The sequence below is a fragment of the Lotus japonicus genome, chromosome 3, assembly GCF_012489685.1.
Source record: "Lotus japonicus ecotype B-129 chromosome 3, LjGifu_v1.2".
In the NCBI taxonomy this organism is placed as follows: domain Eukaryota; kingdom Viridiplantae; phylum Streptophyta; class Magnoliopsida; order Fabales; family Fabaceae; genus Lotus; species Lotus japonicus.
In genome coordinates, this window is record NC_080043.1 from 28,238,531 (window position 1) to 28,260,125 (window position 21,595).

The 21,595-nt window shown below is 35.2% G+C and overlaps 3 protein-coding genes across 4 annotated transcripts; 2 read left to right on the plus strand and 1 right to left on the minus strand.

Moving 5' to 3' along the window:
* Window positions 1-1,391: 1,391 nt before the first annotated feature.
* LOC130709478 (pentatricopeptide repeat-containing protein At4g21705, mitochondrial-like) lies at window positions 1,392-5,577 on the plus strand. 2 transcript variants are annotated; one of them, XR_009010008.1, is made up of 3 exons: window positions 1,392-1,914; window positions 3,008-3,961; window positions 5,124-5,577. XR_009010008.1 is itself a non-coding variant. In XM_057558847.1 (2 exons), exons 1-2 carry the CDS (start codon window positions 3,953-3,955, stop codon window positions 5,346-5,348), a joined length of 234 nt encoding a protein of 77 aa, XP_057414830.1. In that variant the 5' UTR covers window positions 3,942-3,952; the 3' UTR covers window positions 5,349-5,577. The 2 variants fall into 2 exon arrangements, 1 of the variants encoding a protein (XP_057414830.1); XM_057558847.1 differs by lacking the exon at window positions 1,392-1,914 and having other exon boundaries at window positions 3,942-3,961.
* A 1,092-nt stretch (window positions 5,578-6,669) lies between these two features.
* On the plus strand, window positions 6,670-7,596 carry LOC130748829 (protein SLE2-like). The gene is made up of 2 exons (XM_057602073.1): window positions 6,670-6,912; window positions 7,203-7,596. Exons 1-2 carry the CDS (start codon window positions 6,795-6,797, stop codon window positions 7,373-7,375), a joined length of 291 nt encoding a protein of 96 aa, XP_057458056.1. The 5' UTR covers window positions 6,670-6,794; the 3' UTR covers window positions 7,376-7,596.
* A 1,473-nt stretch (window positions 7,597-9,069) lies between these two features.
* LOC130748828 (AMP deaminase) lies at window positions 9,070-21,120 on the minus strand. Its single transcript, XM_057602072.1, has 20 exons — window positions 20,532-21,120; window positions 19,937-20,109; window positions 19,464-19,671; window positions 19,121-19,299; window positions 18,965-19,016; window positions 18,757-18,884; window positions 18,448-18,627; window positions 18,053-18,120; window positions 17,809-17,951; window positions 14,122-14,183; window positions 12,779-12,892; window positions 12,238-12,378; window positions 11,610-11,762; window positions 11,197-11,250; window positions 11,013-11,123; window positions 10,758-10,931; window positions 10,536-10,616; window positions 10,053-10,151; window positions 9,556-9,679; window positions 9,070-9,434 (listed from the first exon to the last, which is right to left on the minus strand). Exons 1-19 carry the CDS (start codon window positions 20,869-20,871, stop codon window positions 9,611-9,613), a joined length of 2,529 nt encoding a protein of 842 aa, XP_057458055.1. The 5' UTR covers window positions 20,872-21,120; the 3' UTR covers window positions 9,070-9,434; window positions 9,556-9,610.
* Between the last annotated feature and the right edge of the window lie 475 nt (window positions 21,121-21,595).

Here is a 21,595-nt window from a genome sequence, read left to right on the forward strand (position 1 = left end):
CTGTGAGGGTGCTGGAGCTTGCCCAGCTAAGGGCTTGGAATTGGTTGAGGGCCAAGTCAAGCAAGTTTCAATTCTCAATGTGTGAATGGCATGCTAACCCAGTTTACTGCCTTGGCTGCCTATGAGAATCTTTTATGCAGGTATTTGTGGAGACTGGGTTTTAGTTGTGACTAGTGCCTGATGATTATCTCCAACCCGTTCTGGAGCAATACTAGCCGAGAGATACAGTCACACGTTTCTTTGTTGTACCCTTTTTTACCTTTGAGCATTAGATTATGTCTTTAAAGTTTGTCTTGTGTTGAGTATACTTTTGTGATCTTTGGATTGAGATACCCCTAGTATCTCTATAAATATGCTTATTTGCTTATCAAAAGAAAAGAAAAAAACCACAAGATGAATTGAAGACATTGCTTGGGAAGCTTGTTGAGAGTCTTATTACCACAAGCTCTGACCTAGAGAGTGATTCAGTTCTTGATAGAAGTTACAAGTTTGACAACTCTTATGCTTGGCATGGCATTATAAAAACAAGGGTACAAATATGAAAATGGTCCCTGAACTCTAAGTGAAAGTTGGTTTTGGTCCCTCGTCGGCGTAACTTCCAGAAATAGTCCCTCTTGTGAGGCAAACCATCGTGCCGGAAATGGCCGGACCAAATCTCAAGAACGGTGGTTCGCCTCACTAGAGCAATGTTAGTTAGTATCTAAGGGATTAGGTAAGAAATATAAGAATCTTAAAAGAAAAAGACGGATGGTTGCCTCAAATATGATGAAATTTCCCACCAATAATAGTAATTCGTTTGCATTTGTATATAAACTGTTCGAACCACCAAGCATTTTCCAAAATTAAAAGAAAAAGAAAAAAATGGAGTTATTTTTAAAAGAAAAATATGACACGGAATCTTGTAGCACACATTATCAAATTCATGTCATTGAACTCCACATAGGTTACCTGTTGGTAATTGGATAAAAAATTAACCGTTGGGCCCAATTTGCATGAATTAAAAATTCATGGGCTAAAATAACACGTTTTATACATTAGAGAGTCAAATCACATAATTATCATATTTCAGAGACTAAAAATACAATTAAGTCTTACATATTTCAATGATACCTTCGAACAACCCTAAATGATCATCAATTCATCATATTCTAACCTTATCTTCTTAATAATCCCCATAAATAAACCACTCAATATTAACAATCATACACTCATTTTTAAAACTACAATCATACACTTTATTTTTTTTTTATTTCTTTATTATAGATATTCAGCAAACACTTCTGTATTCTCTTAACGGCCGTCTTCTAAACAATATATATAGTTGTTGTTGAAATTCAAGGATCTAAAATTAAAGAGATCGTTTTATGTGTAGGCAAGATCGTCATCTGGCTTAATGCTAGCTAGGCATATAAAAACTTCAAAACTATGGTTTTGAGCATCTACTACATCTTATTCTTCAACTACTATTCATAAGAAACAGTAAATGAGCTTCCGCCATCTGGCTTTCTATTCATTATTTTTTTCACTAATCGACTTTGGGATACGACGTGGTTTTCGCTTACGCTTTCATCCCTTTCTCAAACCAACCCTAGCTGGCAATGGCGTGTTGGCTCTTCATCTCTACCCACTATGTTCCTCTCTCAAATCTACCCTAGCTGGCAATGGCGTGTTGCCTTACCCTCTCTCCCCTTGCTTGGATTTCCTTCTATTTTCCTTAGTCAGAACCCTAGATTTCTTCCCGTGTTGAACTTCGTTTTTACCCACTATTGACCAATCTATCACGTCATTTTTTCAGATTGATCTGATGATTCATTTATCTTCGCCGAAGTCTACTGTTCCTTCGCCATGCTTTCTCCTTAGTTGGACAAGTCTTGGGTTTGAATGCATCTTCAAAGGTTGATCTGTGTTCAAATGGTCAGTATCAATCCAATTCTCAATTAATTTTCGTACTACTTTTACACTTTTGTATTCTGATTACCTACATGTGCTATTGGTATGGTTCTGTCAATGTAGTTGATAATTTTTGCTATAAATACCCCCTTGCTGTGAACTTCCAATCACGACATTTCCTCTCTCAGTCTGTTTGAAAATATCTCCTTTATTATTTGCACTGATTTCACCGATCTCTCTGGTTTCATTGCACCATGTCTGGACTCATGAGTTCCATTCAAAGTTTATGCCCTGGTAGAGTAGCCTGGAAGATTAAAGCAGGGGTTATTAGGAAGTAGGAGATGTCCCCTACTGCTGAACCTTCCAAGCCATATCCAGGGAAGGTTTACAAAATCACATATTTTGCTTTTGTCACAACACTGGAAGTTTCAGAGCTTCTTCACATGAGTTTAAGATCCTTTTCACTAGAAGAAGGCAGATGTTGAGAAGTCTACTAAGCAATTAAGGTTATCCATGTTGAAGATTGAGCTATAGACATCATCTCTGAAGTGTATTTTGTATTAATCTATTATTATGTCTATTTGTAAGTCGTTTTGATGTATGAATTGGTATATGTTACTGTGCTCCTAACACTATCTATATATATATCAAATGGCTTTCATGCTCCTTCATCATCATCTTTTGTGATTCATTTCTCTTTCAGCTTTGGATTTAGGTGATAGAAATGAGCTCCTGTTATTATAAGTTGTAAGTTATGTTCTTCCTGCTGGTCTAAATAGCTGGATTTAGGACTCTTCTCTCAAATGTTGGGTGTCATATGCATGCTCAGTGTTTAAGAGGGGTGGGCTTCACCGCCTATTCTTCTTTTGAATTGTTTCTAATTTTTCACTGCATTTAATCTTTTATAGGCTACTTAGTTAAGCGATTTTCTCCTTCATTTTTCCCTTTTATTAAGTTATTTCTTTTTTAGACTGTTAAATATGTTGTGAAGTATGTTTCTTATTCCATATTAAGATGTTGGGCATTTATTCACCTATCTCTTATCAGTATCTAATCTGACTTTGGTTTAAGATTTTCTGACACTGTTATTAATTTTTCTTCTTTTGCAACTTAATAGGCAGTAAAAAGGTGAATGAACACGAGAGATTAAAAGCAATGCGTTGTGATGTTATCCATGAAGCTTGTGAACGCATGTAGTATGCTTTGGCTGTTCAAGATTATGGAAATGCTCTGGATGCTTGTGCTGTTTTTTTATGTTGATAGACATACTAATGAGTTGGTATATTATTGTCTTTTTAGGAAGCAAACAGCAATGCAGGTCATTTTTGCCAAGTCAGGGATTAAAATGATTTATCTTATTTGGGCTCTCTTTCAAGAGAGTGTTAAATTCAGATAGTATATTACTATTATGAGGGAAGGAAGTTGCACAGCTTTGACTCGCGGGTGCTGTCCTCTGGTTTTTATCATGGCTTGAGATGCTGTGGTGATGTGTGCTGTAGAGTTTTTTTTCGACTGGGATCGTGGTAACACAAGGAGTATATACTGCACACTGAACCTAGGCTTCTTAATCCATTTTGTCTCCTTTTCTTTTTCTGCTTTTCTTTTGTTCTATTCTGTTTTTGTTCAAGTACTGTATCTTTTTCATTTTTGTCATGTTGAACCTTTTAACTTACTTGGAGAGTTTGTACCCAAAATTTATTCCATATCAATGAATTTCTTTTCTTAAAAAAAAAGGTGAATGGTGAAGATTTTGTACATGATTATTACTTCAATTCCTCATAAATTGTTTACATCTAAACCATTTACTCTGCATGTTTACCTTTCCAACCTTATTTTTTTCACATGGTAAGTGATTTGAAACTTTATTTTTGTTTAGTTTCCGTTGCAGCCTTCCTAATCTACTTCTCTTCTTGTGAGGTTCTGCATTTAAAGAAACTCTTATATTTGATTGTTTGATTTTACAGCAATTTGCCTACTTTTCTCGGTGGTGACTGCACATGTTTTGAATATGGAGGTTGCCTTATGAGCGATCAGGGCCTTGGAAAAACAAGAACTTTTAGAAATGATTCAGGTTTGGCAGTACTGTGAAATAACACTTCTAATTTTCATTTTGTCAAGTGAAGTCTCCACCCACCAAGCCGTTATTAGCTTTAGTTACAACTTACAATTAGTGAGCAAGTTAGAAGTTTGTTATTGTAATTAGATGCTTAGGTACGTAGTTTGCCTCCTAACTCTGTTATTGCTCTCATTATCTATATATTTTACAGTTACCATTGAATCAATAAAAATCAGATTACAATCTACATTTCACCATCTCATTTCTATAATACATCTAGAAATAGTTGACAATGATTTCTCATCCTGATATTGTGAATACAATTAGGAATTAGAGTTCAAAAATAAAGTTTCAAACAATTGTAAATTTTCAAACTGCATACATTCCATTATCTGTTGCTACATCAATGAAAGGTTGCATAATTTTGACACTAACCAAAATCATGTTGCTATGGGGCACCTGTTGTGGTTAATTTTTCCAGTTTATTTGATTTTTTATTAGTATATTTGATTTTTGTATTACTATGGGGCACCTGTTGTGGGTAAATTCCACTGCCACAGACCCCATTGTTCCTGAGAGTTATGAGGAGCACATGATGCTAGCTATGACTGTCTCTTTAGCTGATGGTTGAACCATGTCAAGTGGACACATTGCTTCTTGGCAGTAGTTTTCGGTTGAGGGGTTGGTTTTATCTTCTTAAATAGGTGAAGCTTTTCTTGGCTGTTTGACTAGCCAAGTTCTGAGTTGGGAGTCTAAGCAAAATTCACATGTGTGCAATTTATTCAAGGATCAGGTAGTGATTCTCTTCTCACACGAATTTATATATATATATATATATATATATATATATATATATATATATGTCAAAGGAAAACATGATTCAAGTTAGTGAAAGGTTGTTGCTTAGTGCCATTTTTAGTCATGTTTGATGTCAAAAAAGAAGTTATTATGGTGGGTAAGTTCTGATGAGTTACATGAATAGTTATGGCACACTTCTGATTTATTGTTCGAACATGTGTTGCAACTGATTCAAAATAAGATGTATGTGAAACTGGAAAGTTTGGTTTGTTTTCAGTTATTGTGATGTAAAGACACCATTTTTGGACTGTTTGAAATTTGAAATAACTAATTGCTTATTTATTGTTGTTCTTGAAGTTATGTTGCTTAATGGCTGCAGGTATCTGAGTGGATGAATAAGAATGGTGTGTGCATATTTTCTCCTACTGAACATGCGGTGCACTTGGACCTCATTGGCAAGGTTCATGGGTTTTCTTCTGCAGAAAGCTATTTTAACAGCTTGAAGGAACAAGACAAAACTGAGAAGGCATATGGTGCTCTCTTTAATTGCTATGTTCCACAGTGCCTAATTGATAAGTCCCTCTCCCATTTTTCAGAAAATTAAGGAGCTGGTCTACACGTGCTTTTGAACAAGACAATTAACTGGGTGTAGAAAATAATGTTGTTTCTGCTATGTTGTTTGGGGAAATGGTCAGATGTAGATAGTGGATGTATAATAGGATCAAAAGAGAGAAAAGGCAGGGGGGTGGGGGTGTATTGAATTGGTCTTTAGCCATGGAACTGTCATTTATGTTTTGCTCTATTATTTTCCTATATTCAGAAATTGTTGCTTCTGGGCTTTGAGTTAGCTAAGTAGCTTGGTTGCTTTTTCTGCTTTTCCTATTTGTATTTGGGTTTAGCACATCTTATGCTCCTTATATGAATTGTTTGCCTTCCAAAAAAGAACTAACTGAGCTAATGAGACCTATAGTTCCTAATCAATTAGAAGAAAGCAGAAGTTTAGTACTTGCAAAGTATTGCAACTTAATGATATATTATTCTAGACTGAATAATTTGCATTATAGTGCAAGTGCAAACATTCAAGCTTATGTCTTTTTTTTTGGACAAATTCAAGCTTATGTCTTTAAATGATAAGTTTGTTTGTTGGCTTTTTTTGTTTTTTGGCCCAATGTAAATTCTGCAATCTCTATCCAAAAACCATCTCCTATCAGTCATCCCTAATCGGCCCAATAACTTTTATTTCATATGTTATATTTTTGTGTGACTTTACTTGTCATTTACATCCAATATTGTGCATACCAGCAATCATATAGAGGGTGTAGCCATTACAAACTGGAAAACTATCCAATTAATCTCCACACCGAAAATGATATGCATAAATATCAATAGAAAATAATTACAATTAGTAATTATGTCATTATAGTATTTCATATATATCAATACTCATATAAACTCAATCATAATAATTAATAGTTAATTCAAATGAAAATTCTCTGTGCATCGCACGGGTAAACGGGCTAAATACTAGTGACTCAAAATTGATAACATTTTACACAGAGAATATCTTATAAGAACTTATTAATTATTATCGAAAGGTAAATTAATATTGGCATAATTTCACCACTTATCCTTCCAAGTTAACAAATTATCATTTGCATGCAATAGCAATTAGCATTAGTGAGTGAAAGAACCGCGCTAGATATCTCACAACCGATCGCGCTGGTTCACTATGCAGTATGCACTACGTGTCATTTGGATAGTTCCGCAACCTGCGTGTCTTGTTTCTGCTTTGGCCGCGTCTGTGTTCCACGTGTCAGTGCATGGCCACACTTACTGTATCTCATTCACCTGTTGTCAGCTTCTGGTTATTTCTCAAATTTCACCACCCTATGGATATATGCATAATATCCCACATTTCACTCTCTATATAAAGACCCTAGCTCAAACCCTTTTCTTCCAGCATAGCATTGAGCAAACTCAAGTTAACTAACACTACAACAATCATCAAACATACGCGTAATTCTGCATCCGAAGAGAGAAAAGAGGTACAATGGCAACTCGTCAGCAAGAGCGACAAGAGCTTGATGAGAGGGCAAAGCAGGGAGAGACTGTTGTTCCTGGAGGCACTGGTGGCAAGAGCCTTCAAGCTCAGGAACATCTTGCTCAAGGTTATAAACATTATTACAGTTATGATACATAAACATTCAAACAGTGTGCAGACTACACATATACATATCATTTTTTTATTTGATACTCAGATAGATATACAAATAGTGTATATTTATATTTTATATTTAACTGACATTTCATTTTTAATAGATATTTCATTTTTCTTTCTTTATTTTTTTAATCATTTTTTTTATACTTTGGCTGTCTGCATTCTTGTGTGTGGTCTTTTGTGTTTGGATTACAAAATATAACACTGACTTTGTGTTTTGTATGATTTGGTTTGTTGAAGGGAGGAGCAAGGGAGGGCAGACAAGGAAGGAACAGCTGGGTGCAGAAGGGTACCAGGAAATGGGGCGCAAGGGAGGGCTGAGCACTATGGACAAGTCAGGAGGAGAGCGTGCTGAAGAGGAAGGTATTGAGATTGACGAGTCCAAGTTCGCCACTAAGAATCAGAACAAGTGATCAGTGATCATGTAACATGTGTGATGTGTGTACATATATGCTAGCTGAAATGTGTGTCAACTGTCAAGTGTACGTTCTATGAAGTTAGTGTTTCATCTAGTAGTTTAGAATAGGTCGCTGAGTGTCTTGTGTTTCTGTTCAGTTTGTCTAATAATTAGCTAGCATATGGTAGTAGTCTTAGTCTGATGTGTTTTAGGTTTAGTTATAGGGTGGGTGTCTTTTGTGGAAACGACTTTGGCAGTGCATGGATATAGAGGTCGTACCTCCATGCCTATGGAATATGCAACTGACAACGTTTAATATAATGCAAGTCATCCTATGTTAACTTAACCTTAATTACATGACTATCATCCTATGTTAACTTAACCTTAATTACATGACTAATCAGTTGGCAAATCAAACATCAATCAAGTATTTATGCAATTATCCTAATACAATTTCTAAAGTGGATGGTGGCTCGGGTATGAGTTAAGTTATGTTTTGCCAAGTACTTGTTTAATACTGATGCATTAAATAAACAAGGAGCTCCTAGAATTTGTAAGCATGACAGGTTTTTTAGCTCGAATTGCTCCATTAAATATCAAAACACGGTAATAGTGTAATTGATGTTTAATGATTTACTCCAGTTTTTTGTCCCCTTTTTTTTTGTTTTCATCTAAAATTTCTGAGTTTTACTTTTCTTTACTTGTCAAACCTCCTTCGATCACTTTGACTAATGATGTGAAGCGCGTGTAGGTTTTTATAGATGTGTTTTCTTTCCTCTCTTCTCTTTCACGCAAACTCTTACTCTCTCTTCTTCACTCCTTGGAAGAAGATGAAAAATGTGAACTTTATGTCTTGACATAGAGAGCTCTTAACACTCAAACCCCAATAATTGTGTGTGAACTGGAAACATAGGGTTATCCGAGACCAGAACACTTCCACCTAAACTCTTACTCTCTCTTGTTCACTCTTTGGAAGAGATGAAAAATGTGAACTTTGTGTTTATAAATTGTGACAATAGAGAGCTCTTAACACTCAAACCCCATAATTGTGTGTGAATTGGAAACATAATTGTTCGTGAATTGGAAACATAGGGTTAATCGGTTCTGTGATTGGTGTAATATGTATTGTTAAAAAAAAGGATGGGAAAGATAAATTTCTTAGTTTTAAAGGTTAGGCGCGCGACTAAGGATAGAAGATGATTAAGGAAAAAGAAGAATGATGATTTTTACTTTATATTTTAGCCTTTCTGTAGAGCATTATTATTAAAAAAAATTCTAGATCAGGTTAAGCTACATCTAAATTGAAAGGTTTAAGGAGTTAAACAGGCCCTTCAAGACGACAATGATGCAATCATGTGCATTAAAATCACCACTCTCACCTTATGATAATTTAAATGAACAATCATAATTGTTCATGTTTTCATAAAAGTAAATTCATTTGTGACCAGAGACATCATTACCGTATCCCGAGCCAAATTAGTCACGTGGGAGACTGGTGGCCAAAGAAGGAAAAAAAAAAAAAAAGTAAATTAATTTAGATATACATCCGATTTCTATCAACAATTGAAAGCCTTGTGAGAGATTCAAAAGTTATTAAAGCCATGCCAACCCTGATAATTTTATGATTCAATTTTGATGTTTGTCCATGTTATTTAGTGCCTAATTTCACAGTTTGCACCTAGAAGTGCCATGACATCTTGAACAAGCACGTAAAATTTAAAAGGGCTCCTCGTCTTTCAATTAAAAGGCACTATATTATAAGTCAAAATTTTGAGAGAATTTCTCTCCCTTATGTTCATTCTAGCAGCAACAGACATCACCGCATCAACAGTTGCTCAATGCATGCAATTATTGCTAACCTTCTCATTGAAATTCTGGCCCATATAAATAAAAGAAAACACTTTCTCAGGGCTAGGTTGATCTTCAACTGTAAACCTTGCTCAACGATAAGCTCTATGATCCTCTGAGTTCTGCATACTACTATGCATCGGATTCACAAAACCGAAGCAGCGTTATAATTTATAACATCTTCAGCTCATCTCTGATGCTGGATGGGTTTGAGGAATTAATATTACCTACATATGTACACGTCCAGTCAACATCAGAACAAGCCGGGTTTGCCAAAATTCTAATACGAAAACACGAACGAACACCACATATTACAAAAAAGGAAGAAGAGGAAATAAGAAAAAGAACCTATTCACAATCTCCCTGGTTCATGTATATTGAATTTGTGCATGCCCCCGACAATTTATCTCTCTATTTCATCAGGAATGATGGGTTTGCCCAAATAAACCTGTCGCATCTCCTCTCTCCAGATCTGCAAGGAGCAAAATATATTTAGGTTTACAGTAGATTTTGGTTCTAATAATATTTTGTTCGGTTCCTTAATCCTTTGCCTATTTAGTTTTAGGTCCAATACTTAATTGAAATCCGCAAACGTGTATACTCCTTAGAACAATGTTCAGGTATCAGTAATAAAAAGCACTATCAGTAGACATAGCATTTATATTTACTTGGTTAAGTAATTAAAATAATTTAATTAAAAGTAATATTTTTAACTCTGATTCCCTAACCATCCAAATTAATCCAGTATAAATTATCAAATACAGTACTAAAAGAAAAACTAACATTGACCAAGGAAAAAAAAACCAACAGAGAAAGCATATTGATCATTACTAGTAAACACATACCGTTTCACGGAATTCCAGCCTAATGTGAGGAACGTTTGTTTTGTGAATGTCATTTCCATCTGGTCCTCTCTTGTAGTATTCCTTACCAATCCAATGTGTCTGAAATAAGAAACCAATCAATTGAGCACAATGTAATGAAGTTTGCATCTATATATTGTAAACAGGAGTTATAGGGTGGACTAATTTTGAAGTTATCAATGTAACTTCTAAATTCCAAAAACATAGCTGTAACTTCTAAATTCCGACTACTTATAACTTATCAATATAATTTGTTAACCGCGCTGAATTTCACTCAATATTGGAGGAGGTTGCAGAAAATAATTTTTCTCTTTCCATACAAATGGTTGAGTTTGTGACAAAATTCTGAGTTCAAAATAATGAAAATATTGAACAAGAAAAATAAGGTAATTGATATTGCATAGGGTCATGCTCGTGTAAGGCAGCAACTCTGAGTACAAGGGGAGAGGCAGAAAAGAAATGTACCTTTAAGGCATGTGAGAAACCTGATTGATAAACTGAATTATGAGCAATCTCACATAAATCACATGAGCTCAACTTCCACACCTGTAAAGGAAGAATTTGTGTCCCCAAATGTAAGTGTTGTCTGTTTATATGCAAATTGCAGTGTGTGTATGTGCACAAGTGCCTGCTCACAGGCACACATGGAGAGAGAGAGAGAGAGAGAGAGAGAGAGAGAGATCTCACAGAAGCAGCTATGCTATATTCTTCAACCAATGGTTCCTTTGTTAAGTGAATTTGGAGCGGATCATCAGTAGAAAGTGATACATTCAAGCCCCTTAAGAAGAACACTGGAAAAGGATTCCGATGGTAGTCTAAGAATAGGGAGTTATTGCTCAAAGGAGACATCGCGAGACCAATCTGATAAATAAATAGTCCACGAGAGATAGTTAGCCACTGCATATATCACAACCAAGTAATAAGTTGATAAAAGGGCCATACCTGAGCCAGATAATACAAATATTGAAGCACAGGCGATTTTCTCAAATTGATTCCATGTGCGATATTATGAGTTGTAAGAAAGGTTGCAGCAAGGTGGTCAATATCACCAGCCTAAACCAATAATATGCATAAGGTTCCTGTTCCGCAATTATGAAATAGACAGAAAATACACTCCAATACATACCTCTCCAGCATGTGGACGGAATTTGATTGTAGTCATTCCCTTTGATTCGCGAAGCTGGGAAACATTTATACATATTAATGTCAGTGTCAAATCAAAGGAACTTCAAATGCTTGTGCAATATTCGTGAAGTTAAGGCAGAAAATCTTGACATGCATATCTAAGGTAGTGTTTAGTCACTAGAGAAAAGAATATGAATAGATCATATGGACAGTCTATGATTTGAGAAACATTTGAGCCCTAAATAAGCTATCTAGTCATTATTACAGACCAGAGGCCCTACCCTTGTTAATTCTCTTTCTTGTTCTTTCAAATTTATCAATAAAAACCTGATTGTTTTCTTTGTGATAGAGTGAATAGCTAAGCACCCAAAACTTGACACAAATCTAAAGTTATTCTGGAGTAAAATTACATACCTTGTTCAAGGTATAAAGGTTTGCATAACAGTAATACACATAGTACGAAAATGCCGGATTGAATACATTAGTCCATTGAGCAGGCGTAGGCATGTGTTTTGTTGGTCGTCTTTCAGGTTTGCTTTCATCGTCAACCAAATCCAGTCCTACAACCTAAAAATGTAAAAACAAGAAATAAATAAATAGCTGAAGAATTAATACTACAATATAAAAAGTAAATGTGTGCAATGCATAATTGAGTTCATTAAGATTCTTTTGGATATTTGATTAGTCTAAAGGTAATAGAACACAGTTCTACAATCAGCAGTCAATAAGCAACCATGAAGGCAGAATTCCTACAATATAAAAAGTAGATTTAACACCATTTCACTGCTCCAGAAATAGTGTCATCAGTTTGATCCTCGAATGATACAAAGAACAATATGGTCCTTCAATGTAAATCATTTACATCAAAATATCAAATTGGTCCCAACCAGAAGATCGATTTGATGTCAAAAGTGAAATGAAAGACCCTTTTAGAATATTAATGATTGGGGAACCAAACTGACGATGCTAGTATCTTTCACAGAACTAAAAAGTTTGAATGTTTACACTAAAAAGTAATTTTCAAATGTAAATAATACCGTACCTGTTTCAAGAAAACATGCAGCTGGGGATGTGAATCAGGATCAACAGTAACCTCAAAAAGTGGAATGAAGATATTGTCAAGCATGTTCTGGAATGAGGTCACAATTCCCATTTCTTTGTACACATTGTACAATCGTGGAAGCTGTAAAACAGATATCATAAGAACTCCCATCAATTGCCAACAATTACAAACTCTCGAGCAAAGTAAGCCATGAAATGGAAAGTTTCTGATATACTATTAGATACTTATGGTGTGTTCGATCACTGTTTTTAGTAATAAAAAAAAGATTATAAAAAAACTTGTCTGACATACTATTTTAGTATAATCTATTTTGAAAACACAGGACCAATTTATTGTTTTTCAAATAAGAAACACAGAGCAACATGGACTTATTTTTGTTCTCAGTTTCTAGTTTTTATTTTACAAATTCATAGAAACACAACTGCTTCGAAAAACACGGGTGAGATTGCACAAATTATAATATGAAGATTAAAACAGTGAAATATTTACAATATCCTTGCATGAAACAACTAGATAATACCTGAATCAACCAAACAACATTCTCACTGTACAATTCATTATTCACTATCCAACTGGCTAGTTGGTCCCACTCACTCTGCTTCCTTCCATATATTGATATTCTATATTCAGCCATCTGTGAATACATTAGATACAGAAAGACACAAGTTAAGAAACATCTAGGAGGGAATAAGTACAATATAAAAATCAGGCAATGGTAAATTATTGTTGACAACAAGAAGATTTATACCATTAGGTGGAGAATGGAAATCATTAACATTATAAAAACAAATATAAATGACTACCAAATTCTATAGCTTTTTAGTTGTACAAGCAAATAAAGTATGCCTAATCTGATTACTACTAGTTTCTTAAATGTTTAAAAACATGAATAAAATATTGTTATAATATGGACCTCCCAAAATTTTAAATGCTTCTGAATCTAACCAGAATAACATAACAACTAACAAGTATTAGGAGAACAAATTTTAAGCCGTAAGACAGGTTTCAACAATAACAATTGAAAAATAAAATGCAAATAGATATTTTCTTAATATAATTTAAACAAAATTGACTTTTGAAAATAATTGGACACACCCACCAAAAAAAATCTCTCCATCATGTGCCATAATTGGAACTGAACCAAAACAAAGATGTATAAATGCTAATGGTAAAGACAAGTTGAGGCGTTGAGTAAAATGGAAAAGTAACAAACTAGTATATATTGATTGATAACTTCTGAAGATAAGAAGCAAAAGATGGGACACAAACACCCTAAAAATATATATTTCTTAAGACACCAGTTAATCAAATGGATTTAATGTTTGTACACCATCAGTGTGTACATTCTTTACAGAGACACTCAATTGTTTTCTGCCACATCAGAAATTATAACTTAAATTTAATTTAAATAAAAATGAAATGTAACCGTTAGTCCTAAGTGGCACAAAGTTGTTGGATGTCAGTGACAGTGCAAATCCATTAAACTCTAATCAAATTATCTCTTAATTGGTTATTCAAATAAATTAATGGTTAATCAAATTATATTTTTTTCTTAAGACACATGTTATTAACTTAAAAAATCATTTAATACCATGAAACTTTTAAAATTAGAAAAATAGATAGCTAAAGAGAAGTGGTAAATATTGGTTTTTCTTTAACCTTAACATATGGCCTTCAAGAGTTCATTATAAAAATAAAATTTTCTATGTGAAATTACTTCTACACCTATCAAGTAACGTTATATCCTAAGTTAGTTTATTTAAACTACATTATAATCTTAATCTTAATAGTTTCTGGCCCCACAGAAATATATGTATCAGTACATAATTACACACATATATAGGCAAGGATTGAGGAAAGCACCTGATATTTACTGGCATCAAGATCAGAAAACACTTGCTTTGTCAGCTCACCAAGAAAACGACCTATTCAATATGAGAGCATAGTATGAGTATATGTAAGTAAAGATGCTTAGGAATTGAAGAAATCAACAAAACTCAGCAATTAGCTAAAAAAACTGTGCATCACGAATTTTCAATAACAACTAGAAGCTATTTGTAATAGAGATAATAAAGTGGTGACTCAAAGAAGTCCCACATTGCCTATATTAGCAAGTGCACAAGTGCATATATAATAAAGAACACACACATCCATTGCCTTAAGCCTAAGGTTTTGTGGTGTTGTGTGGTTCTAACTTAGGATTTCTAACATGGTATCAGAGCTGGTCTGATCCAAGCCATGACTTCCGCTTCAAAAAAAAAAAAACCGAAAAAAAAAGTAAAAAAAAAAAAAGCAAAAATGGCAGTCCCATTTGCGCAAGCCAAGACCTCAGACTCAGACGAAGGAGCACAAGTCCTAGGAACTCCGATGTTCCCGCTAGAGTACTAGCCCAGACAAAGAAAGTCGAAAGGCAGACTCAGACGAAGGAGCACAAGTCCGACGACCACTGAGTTCAAGGCACAGGCAAAAAAAAAAAAAATGGAGTCCCAATTGAGGGGGAGTAATAGAGATAATAAAGTGGTGACTCAAAGAAGTCCCACATTGCCTATATTAGCAAGGGCACAAGTGCATATATAATAAAGAACACACATCCATTGCCTTAAGCCTAAGGTTTTGTGGTGTTGTGTTGTTCTAACTTAGGATTTCTAACAATTTGTTTGAAGTCTTTTCATGTTTGCTTCTTTCACTACTTCATTAACCCACATGTGGCAGTTGCATTTGAAAAACCAAGTTAAAATTATTTCCCAAGGATGACCATGGTAGTTTGAAATTCAAATCCAGTTATTAAATACAACTTTCAAGCAATCTCACCCTCCTACAAGAGTAATCTATTATAACTGGATTCAGCCCGACTCAATCCCAAAAGCTAGCATGTAAGATAAGGATTGTCCAAGCCTTCATAAGGACTATTTTAGTGATATGCCCAAAACTAGACATTTAGAGGATAGAGATTATAGGACTTCTTTTCTGAAAAATCGCAAGGCCAGGTTGATGCAATCACCAATATCGAATATAGGATAGACTCTAATACCACCGCAGAATTTGGGTGAGTCTAACACAACCCTAAGAGATAACTTGTCATGTGAGGGTTGCCTCAGCCTTTACAGGATTATTTTCACCATATCTCTAGTAGATGTAACCCATCTCTATTCTCTGTTTCCTTCTACAAGAGCCATCCATCTATTCAAATTTGGCCATTTACGCCCTACTTTACACTTCATTTTACAAAAAACAAATGGAAGATATAATACAGCCGAACACAAAATTGATGTGCATCCACCTTAAGAAAAATCTAATGAGATATTATATGACCAATGACTACAGGTATAAATAGCATTATACAATCCAACCTTTTGTCATTAACAGCCAAAATAATGCAAATAAATACAGCAGATCATAGGTGATGGGATGTTATCATGAACCAACTATTCCAAAAGCTTCTGTTGAAGGAAAACACATTAATGGCTTTATATTATACTTCTAGCAGATCGTTTAACTTATGTAGCTGACCCGATTCTAGCAAAAAGAAGGCTATTTTTGTGACGATAGAATATCATATACACAGGGACCGAAAAATATATTCATCAAACTTGTAAGAACATAGAATATATAAAATAAATCATAAATCAATATTGTGACTTGAATATTTTAGACTATCTTAGGTGATCTCCTAGGACTGGCTTCCATTTTTTATATTATACATCATTTAATGTCAAGTAAATACCAATTAGGTACTTAGTCATTACTCTCCTTTTCACCCTCTATACCTAAAAGGCTAACTTTATAATTCCAAGTACGGTATCAAAGTTATCTTCCAACACTCCCTAAAGTTTAGATGTCAACTTTAATTACATGATTATTGTCCTCCTTATTAGCCATCTTTGTTGACATGTTATTTTTTAGGCATCCTCTTTCTAGTCTATATTTGTCAATAGGCCTTTGAGTCCACTACCACCATCCCGGTGTTGCCCCATGGTCTCAGGTGTATTGTTTAACAATTCTACCATGTCACCATCATGTATTAACTATTTGTTGGCCGTTCTGCGTCACTACCCATTGCAATCCAACAACTATCTCCAAGCAAGCTTTCTGAAAGATGATCAAGCCATCAGACTTGTCTCATCCAGATTGGTCCACCCATGGTGGTTTCAACCAAAACCAAGCTCATGTGGCCATCAAGCCATCATATCTGCCCTACTCTCTCGCAACCAGCAATGTTCAATAGTGGGCTGTTGATATCCTCCTTTAAGTCAACCTTGTTAACAACTTACACGTCACTTCCCCAAACGCATCTATCATACCTCTTGTGCCAGACTCTTCTACAACACCTATCTTAAATGTAGTCAAGCCCTAAATTTTCAAGCAAATGGAGTCCCCTTTCCCCTAAGCAAAAATCTGTCACATTTGACCCCCTCTTCCTTCATGAAATGTAGTTTGGCACCATCAGTTCAAACCTAAGTATCATCTCCATATCTCCATCCCCAAACAGACATTCCATGACTTCTTTCTTGATGAGTCCACAGAGATGAATTGGTAGGCTATTCATACCTATTTTGAATCATACTTGTGATTGTTCCTCCTTTCTCACTTCAGAGTCATGCTGGTAGTGATGCTGCTCTTGACAAGTTCGGTCTGTTATTGCCATAGATTATTCATTGAGCCCATATTCCCGACGAAATATTGTCTTTTTTAGTCATGCAACATTTTTTAGTCGTTTTTAGGTATGCAATATCATCTCTTCATGATGATGACATTCCAACTATATTGTTGAGTTGCCTATTTAAGTATCTAAGAAAGCTCATATTTTCAACACCTCCAATATCTCAGTTAGCTTTCCAAACATGTTTATGGGCCCAGATTATATCATTAGGATTATGAGCCTCATACAAATACAAACACGGATTTGTTATGTATCTCACAAATACAAACATATCATCTCATATGAAGTATCTATTCAGAGTATTTAATAACCATTCTTTCTTTTCCTCCTCTAAACCTAACCATCTAAAACCCTATAATTTCAAGATTGTATAGCAACACAAATGCAATCCATAAAACTAACATATAGCCATTGTTCAACAATATACATGATACGAGAAACCCCCTCCAAATTTGGGGTCATACGCAAAAATGTGCTTTGAAAGTTGAAACTGGCCAACAGAACTCCTTGAACCAAGTGCATGTTTATATTACTATTAATCAACAGCTTCATGGGAGATTTTGAAAAATGAGTGATTTTTTCCCAAAATAGTTGTTTCTCAAGTAGCAGTGCATATTGACCCCTTCATGTGTGTACATAAAACCCCTATAGGGAATTTATATGCACAGTTCAGTGTATTCAAGGAGTCATTATGATGAGTTTCAAAGCACACAGAATTTTCTACACATGAACCATAGTGGAGGTTTTTTGAATTTTAACCTGTGATAAAAAAACTCATTTGAATAATTTAAGTAGCCATACATCATATTTGGCACATTGGCTATGGTTAAAAGCAAACATATAGGTGTGATAGGACTTCAAATGTGTTATACTTGTAAAAAAAAATATACCTTGAATAAGATTATCCTGCTTCAAGAAAATCTCCCTGAGCCTACTTTGACCACAAGGATTGTATTTAAGATTGAACTTGTCAAAGCGATGAAATGTACTCTTGTCTGCGTGAACGTCCAAAAGGTCAACATTGAGATCATATCTGTTGAAAAAAGTTCAAAAACATTATTAATTACTCAATCTTATTGCTAGCAAATTTCAACTATAATTACAATTATAATAAAAATTACATATGTTCATTACCCAGTTAAATCCAGACTCTCAAAAACCTCTTTCAAGGTCAGATATGTCCCATCTCGAAATATTACAACCTGAAAAAAGTTAAAATACACATAGTAAGACTGTGCAGTACGTGTCACTTCCTAAAATATAATTCACATAATATCCGTGTGATATATATTTTTGCATTTAACGAAAGTAAACCAATCCTTTTAAGCATCCCTGTTACATTTCCCATTCTATTCATAGGTAATAATATACTATAAAGTGTCTGATGACATTCAACAACCTAAATAAATGCTTAATTCATGATAGTGTGCCAAGAAGATTCCAACAGCTCAATGACAACATCCAGGAAAGAAATTAGAGTTAAAGCAAAATATGACACAGCGTAGCGACAAATAGAATCAAAATATCACCTCATCTGGTTCTTTCCTTAGCTTTGACTTTATGAATCTTAAAAGATGTTTCTGATTCATGCATGCTGAATGGTGGACATGTGTATCAACTTTTCTAACATTATAGAAGTCTCGGTGTGGCGCACTTTTCTGGGCGAGAAATTCCCTATCCGCATTTAGCATCAAATGAAGATTGAATTTCTGAATACATACAAAATTGGTCAAACATGAAACAACTACTTGATTCTTATCTGTAACTAAAATACAAGCATAGACTGCAGTTTATTTTATATTCAGTGAAATTATTCAGCAATTTAGACTTGTATTTACTTGTTCTAGAAGATTAAGCCTATGATGGCATAAAGTTCTGATATTCCCTGCTGCTATAACTCTAAGTATCTGATGGAGGTCAGTGAAAAACGTAGTTGCATCGGCAACAGGAAAAAGCTCTTCTTTGGCTGCAAAGAGATAGGCAAACATAAGAAACGCCGCAGGAGTAGTAATTACAAAGTTTAAGATTTGTCCCTTAGTTACTTACAGCCTCTATTCGGATATACATGAATAACCCCGTCCTGCATTTCAAAGTAATGCTGCAGAACAACAAAGATAATACTCTTATAATCACATGAGGATAAAGTCGGGAGATCCAAGTTTTCACAAGTGGAAAAATATAAATAAAATAAAGATAACTCACATCAGACTTTTCTTCACGAGTGTAAAAGAATGGCTCTAGGTTAGGCTTTGGAGTACTGGGGTCAGATATAATTTCTTTCTCCCATGGAGCAACCGCTTCTCTAAAAATATATCTTTTCCTCAATTCAAGGCATTCTTGAAGAACAACAAAGGCTTCAACTTCATCAGGTGATGGAGTCTCTATACCGAAAAAATAACATTTAGAGTTTGATAAATGATTTTCAAGATTGTAACTGTTGTTAGCAAGTTTTTAAAGGAAGGGGAATCTATGCATGACATGAGAGAGCCCGTTTGGAGCAATTTATTGGCATTCAAGAGAATAAGCTATATTTCCTAGTTCATACCAATAGGCGTAATTTTCAATCGAGCAAAAGTTTCATGCTCTGGCTCTTTCCTCAAAATGTCAGCTGCTATTGGGTCGGGCTGAACACCATGCAGATCACCAGAAACACTATGAGAACGGATCATACTTGAAGCAGTGATTGCCATCTGCTCTCCATTAGTATTAACATGATTAGGCAAAGTCTCATATGGATTTTTACCTTCAGCCCCCTGCATGCATTTCAAAATCAATCTTAAAAGGTAATTCAATTTGTTTACCTTAGTGAATATAGAACACTGCATCATATTAGCACAGCTAAAAAGTATTGAGAGAAAAGCTAGAGTGATTGCAAGCCCAGCAGGAGAGGGAAGGGCAAGGAGGAAAAAAAAAGCGGAGAAACAAAGGCCAAGTTACTTATCATCTCAAAACTAAACTTTCTTCTTATATAGAAAATCAAACGAAAAGTAAACTTAATTGAACAAATGCATTGCTTACAACATCTCCATTCGAGTGCAGATATGTAGTATCTAAATTAGCGCTTTCTGATATAATATCTTCGTCATCTGATCCCTCTACGCTTTCAAAGGCACTAGCACTTGCAACTGGAGATTTGGGAGAAGTTGGTCTTAAAATATTCCTCTTTAAGGAACCAGAATTCGTAGATTTTCCTGCGAGACACATATCTTAGTCTGGATAAAAATGTTGAGACTAACCCAAATTATAGTCTTCTATAACATCTTCTATCATGTTAACATCATAGAACAGAACCGAAACAACAAAAAACAGAGCCAATAATAAAAATACAAAAGAAAAAACAACAGAATCAATTCATTCCAACCCGTTTGAAATTGACTTCAATGTCTCTAATTACACTAAAAATGTGAAGTGAAAAACCCACACTCCTTAAGTGAGAAATCACAACTTGATACACATTCCAAGCTGCGGAAACAGATCAAAAAGAGATTAACACACAGCTGAACCAATTGAACACCAAAAATTTGCCAGATTATAGCTCAAGCTCAATACACAGTCACTGAGATAATCATTGATTCAACTCAATATCATTATAAAAGCCTCAGCATAACCGTACCTTCACGGAGCGTGTGCAACCGCGGAAGCCCAGCCGGAATCCCCTCAACGTGCATCAGCCCGTTCCTCTTCTCCTCCCCATCCAGCCCGCCGTCGATCGTCGTAACATCCGGCAGCGACGCAGAGCTGCGCCGGTAACCGTTGCTCCCCCTCCTCCTCGCGCCGCCATGGCGCCTCTTCGAAACCAGCGGCGAATCTCCGCCGTCGGAGCCAGCATCCCGGTCGACCGCCCGAGCAAACTCCAGAAGCTGCGCCAGCGTCTTGCGGTGCATGTAGTACGCCGACACGGCCACAACGGAGGCTCCAACGAGCGCCGCCAAGGCCAAATGCGCCGTGCGCATCCATGATGATCGCTCTCACTCTCGCTCACACTCTCTCTCTCTAGATTACTTTCTCTCTCTATAACTGAAATCGGTTACTGTTGTTGTTGTTGTTGCGATGAAGATAAGAAGAGAGAAAGAGGAAGAAGAAGAAGAAAGGGGATAAAGAAAAACCCTACTAAACTGAAGAGTGAGAGAGAAGAAGAATAAAGTTAAATTAAAATTAAAATTATTATTATGATTAAAACACTGAGCTCTGTGTTAAAATGGAGACAAGGGTGGCTCGCTCTCTGCTATTTATACACAAACGACGCTGAGATAGATAGAGTACGTGTATTATTGGAATTTGGAATTATCTCTTATTATTATTGGCAATTTTTATAACTTGTATGTTTTCCTTTTGCTCTAAGCTTTCTCTATCAGCTTTTTGATGGTGTGGAAGTGGAAGGATAAAAAGGGGAGATGGGAAAATAAAATATAGATAAGGGAAGGATGACCTAACCTATAAACTAGTATTATTATTGGTTAGTCCTCTTTTTCGTAGGATTTAGCTCCTTTAAATACAAAATAGTGAAAAATCACTTTATAAATAAAATAAACCATCAAATGTGAAATTAATTATTACAAATTTTAAGACATATATAATTGTGTCTTCAAATGATAGCTAAATGGTAAAAGTTAGAGGACGTATAGTTGGGGAGGGGAATGTCTAGGATCAATTCCTAGAGAGTGTAATTATATTTTC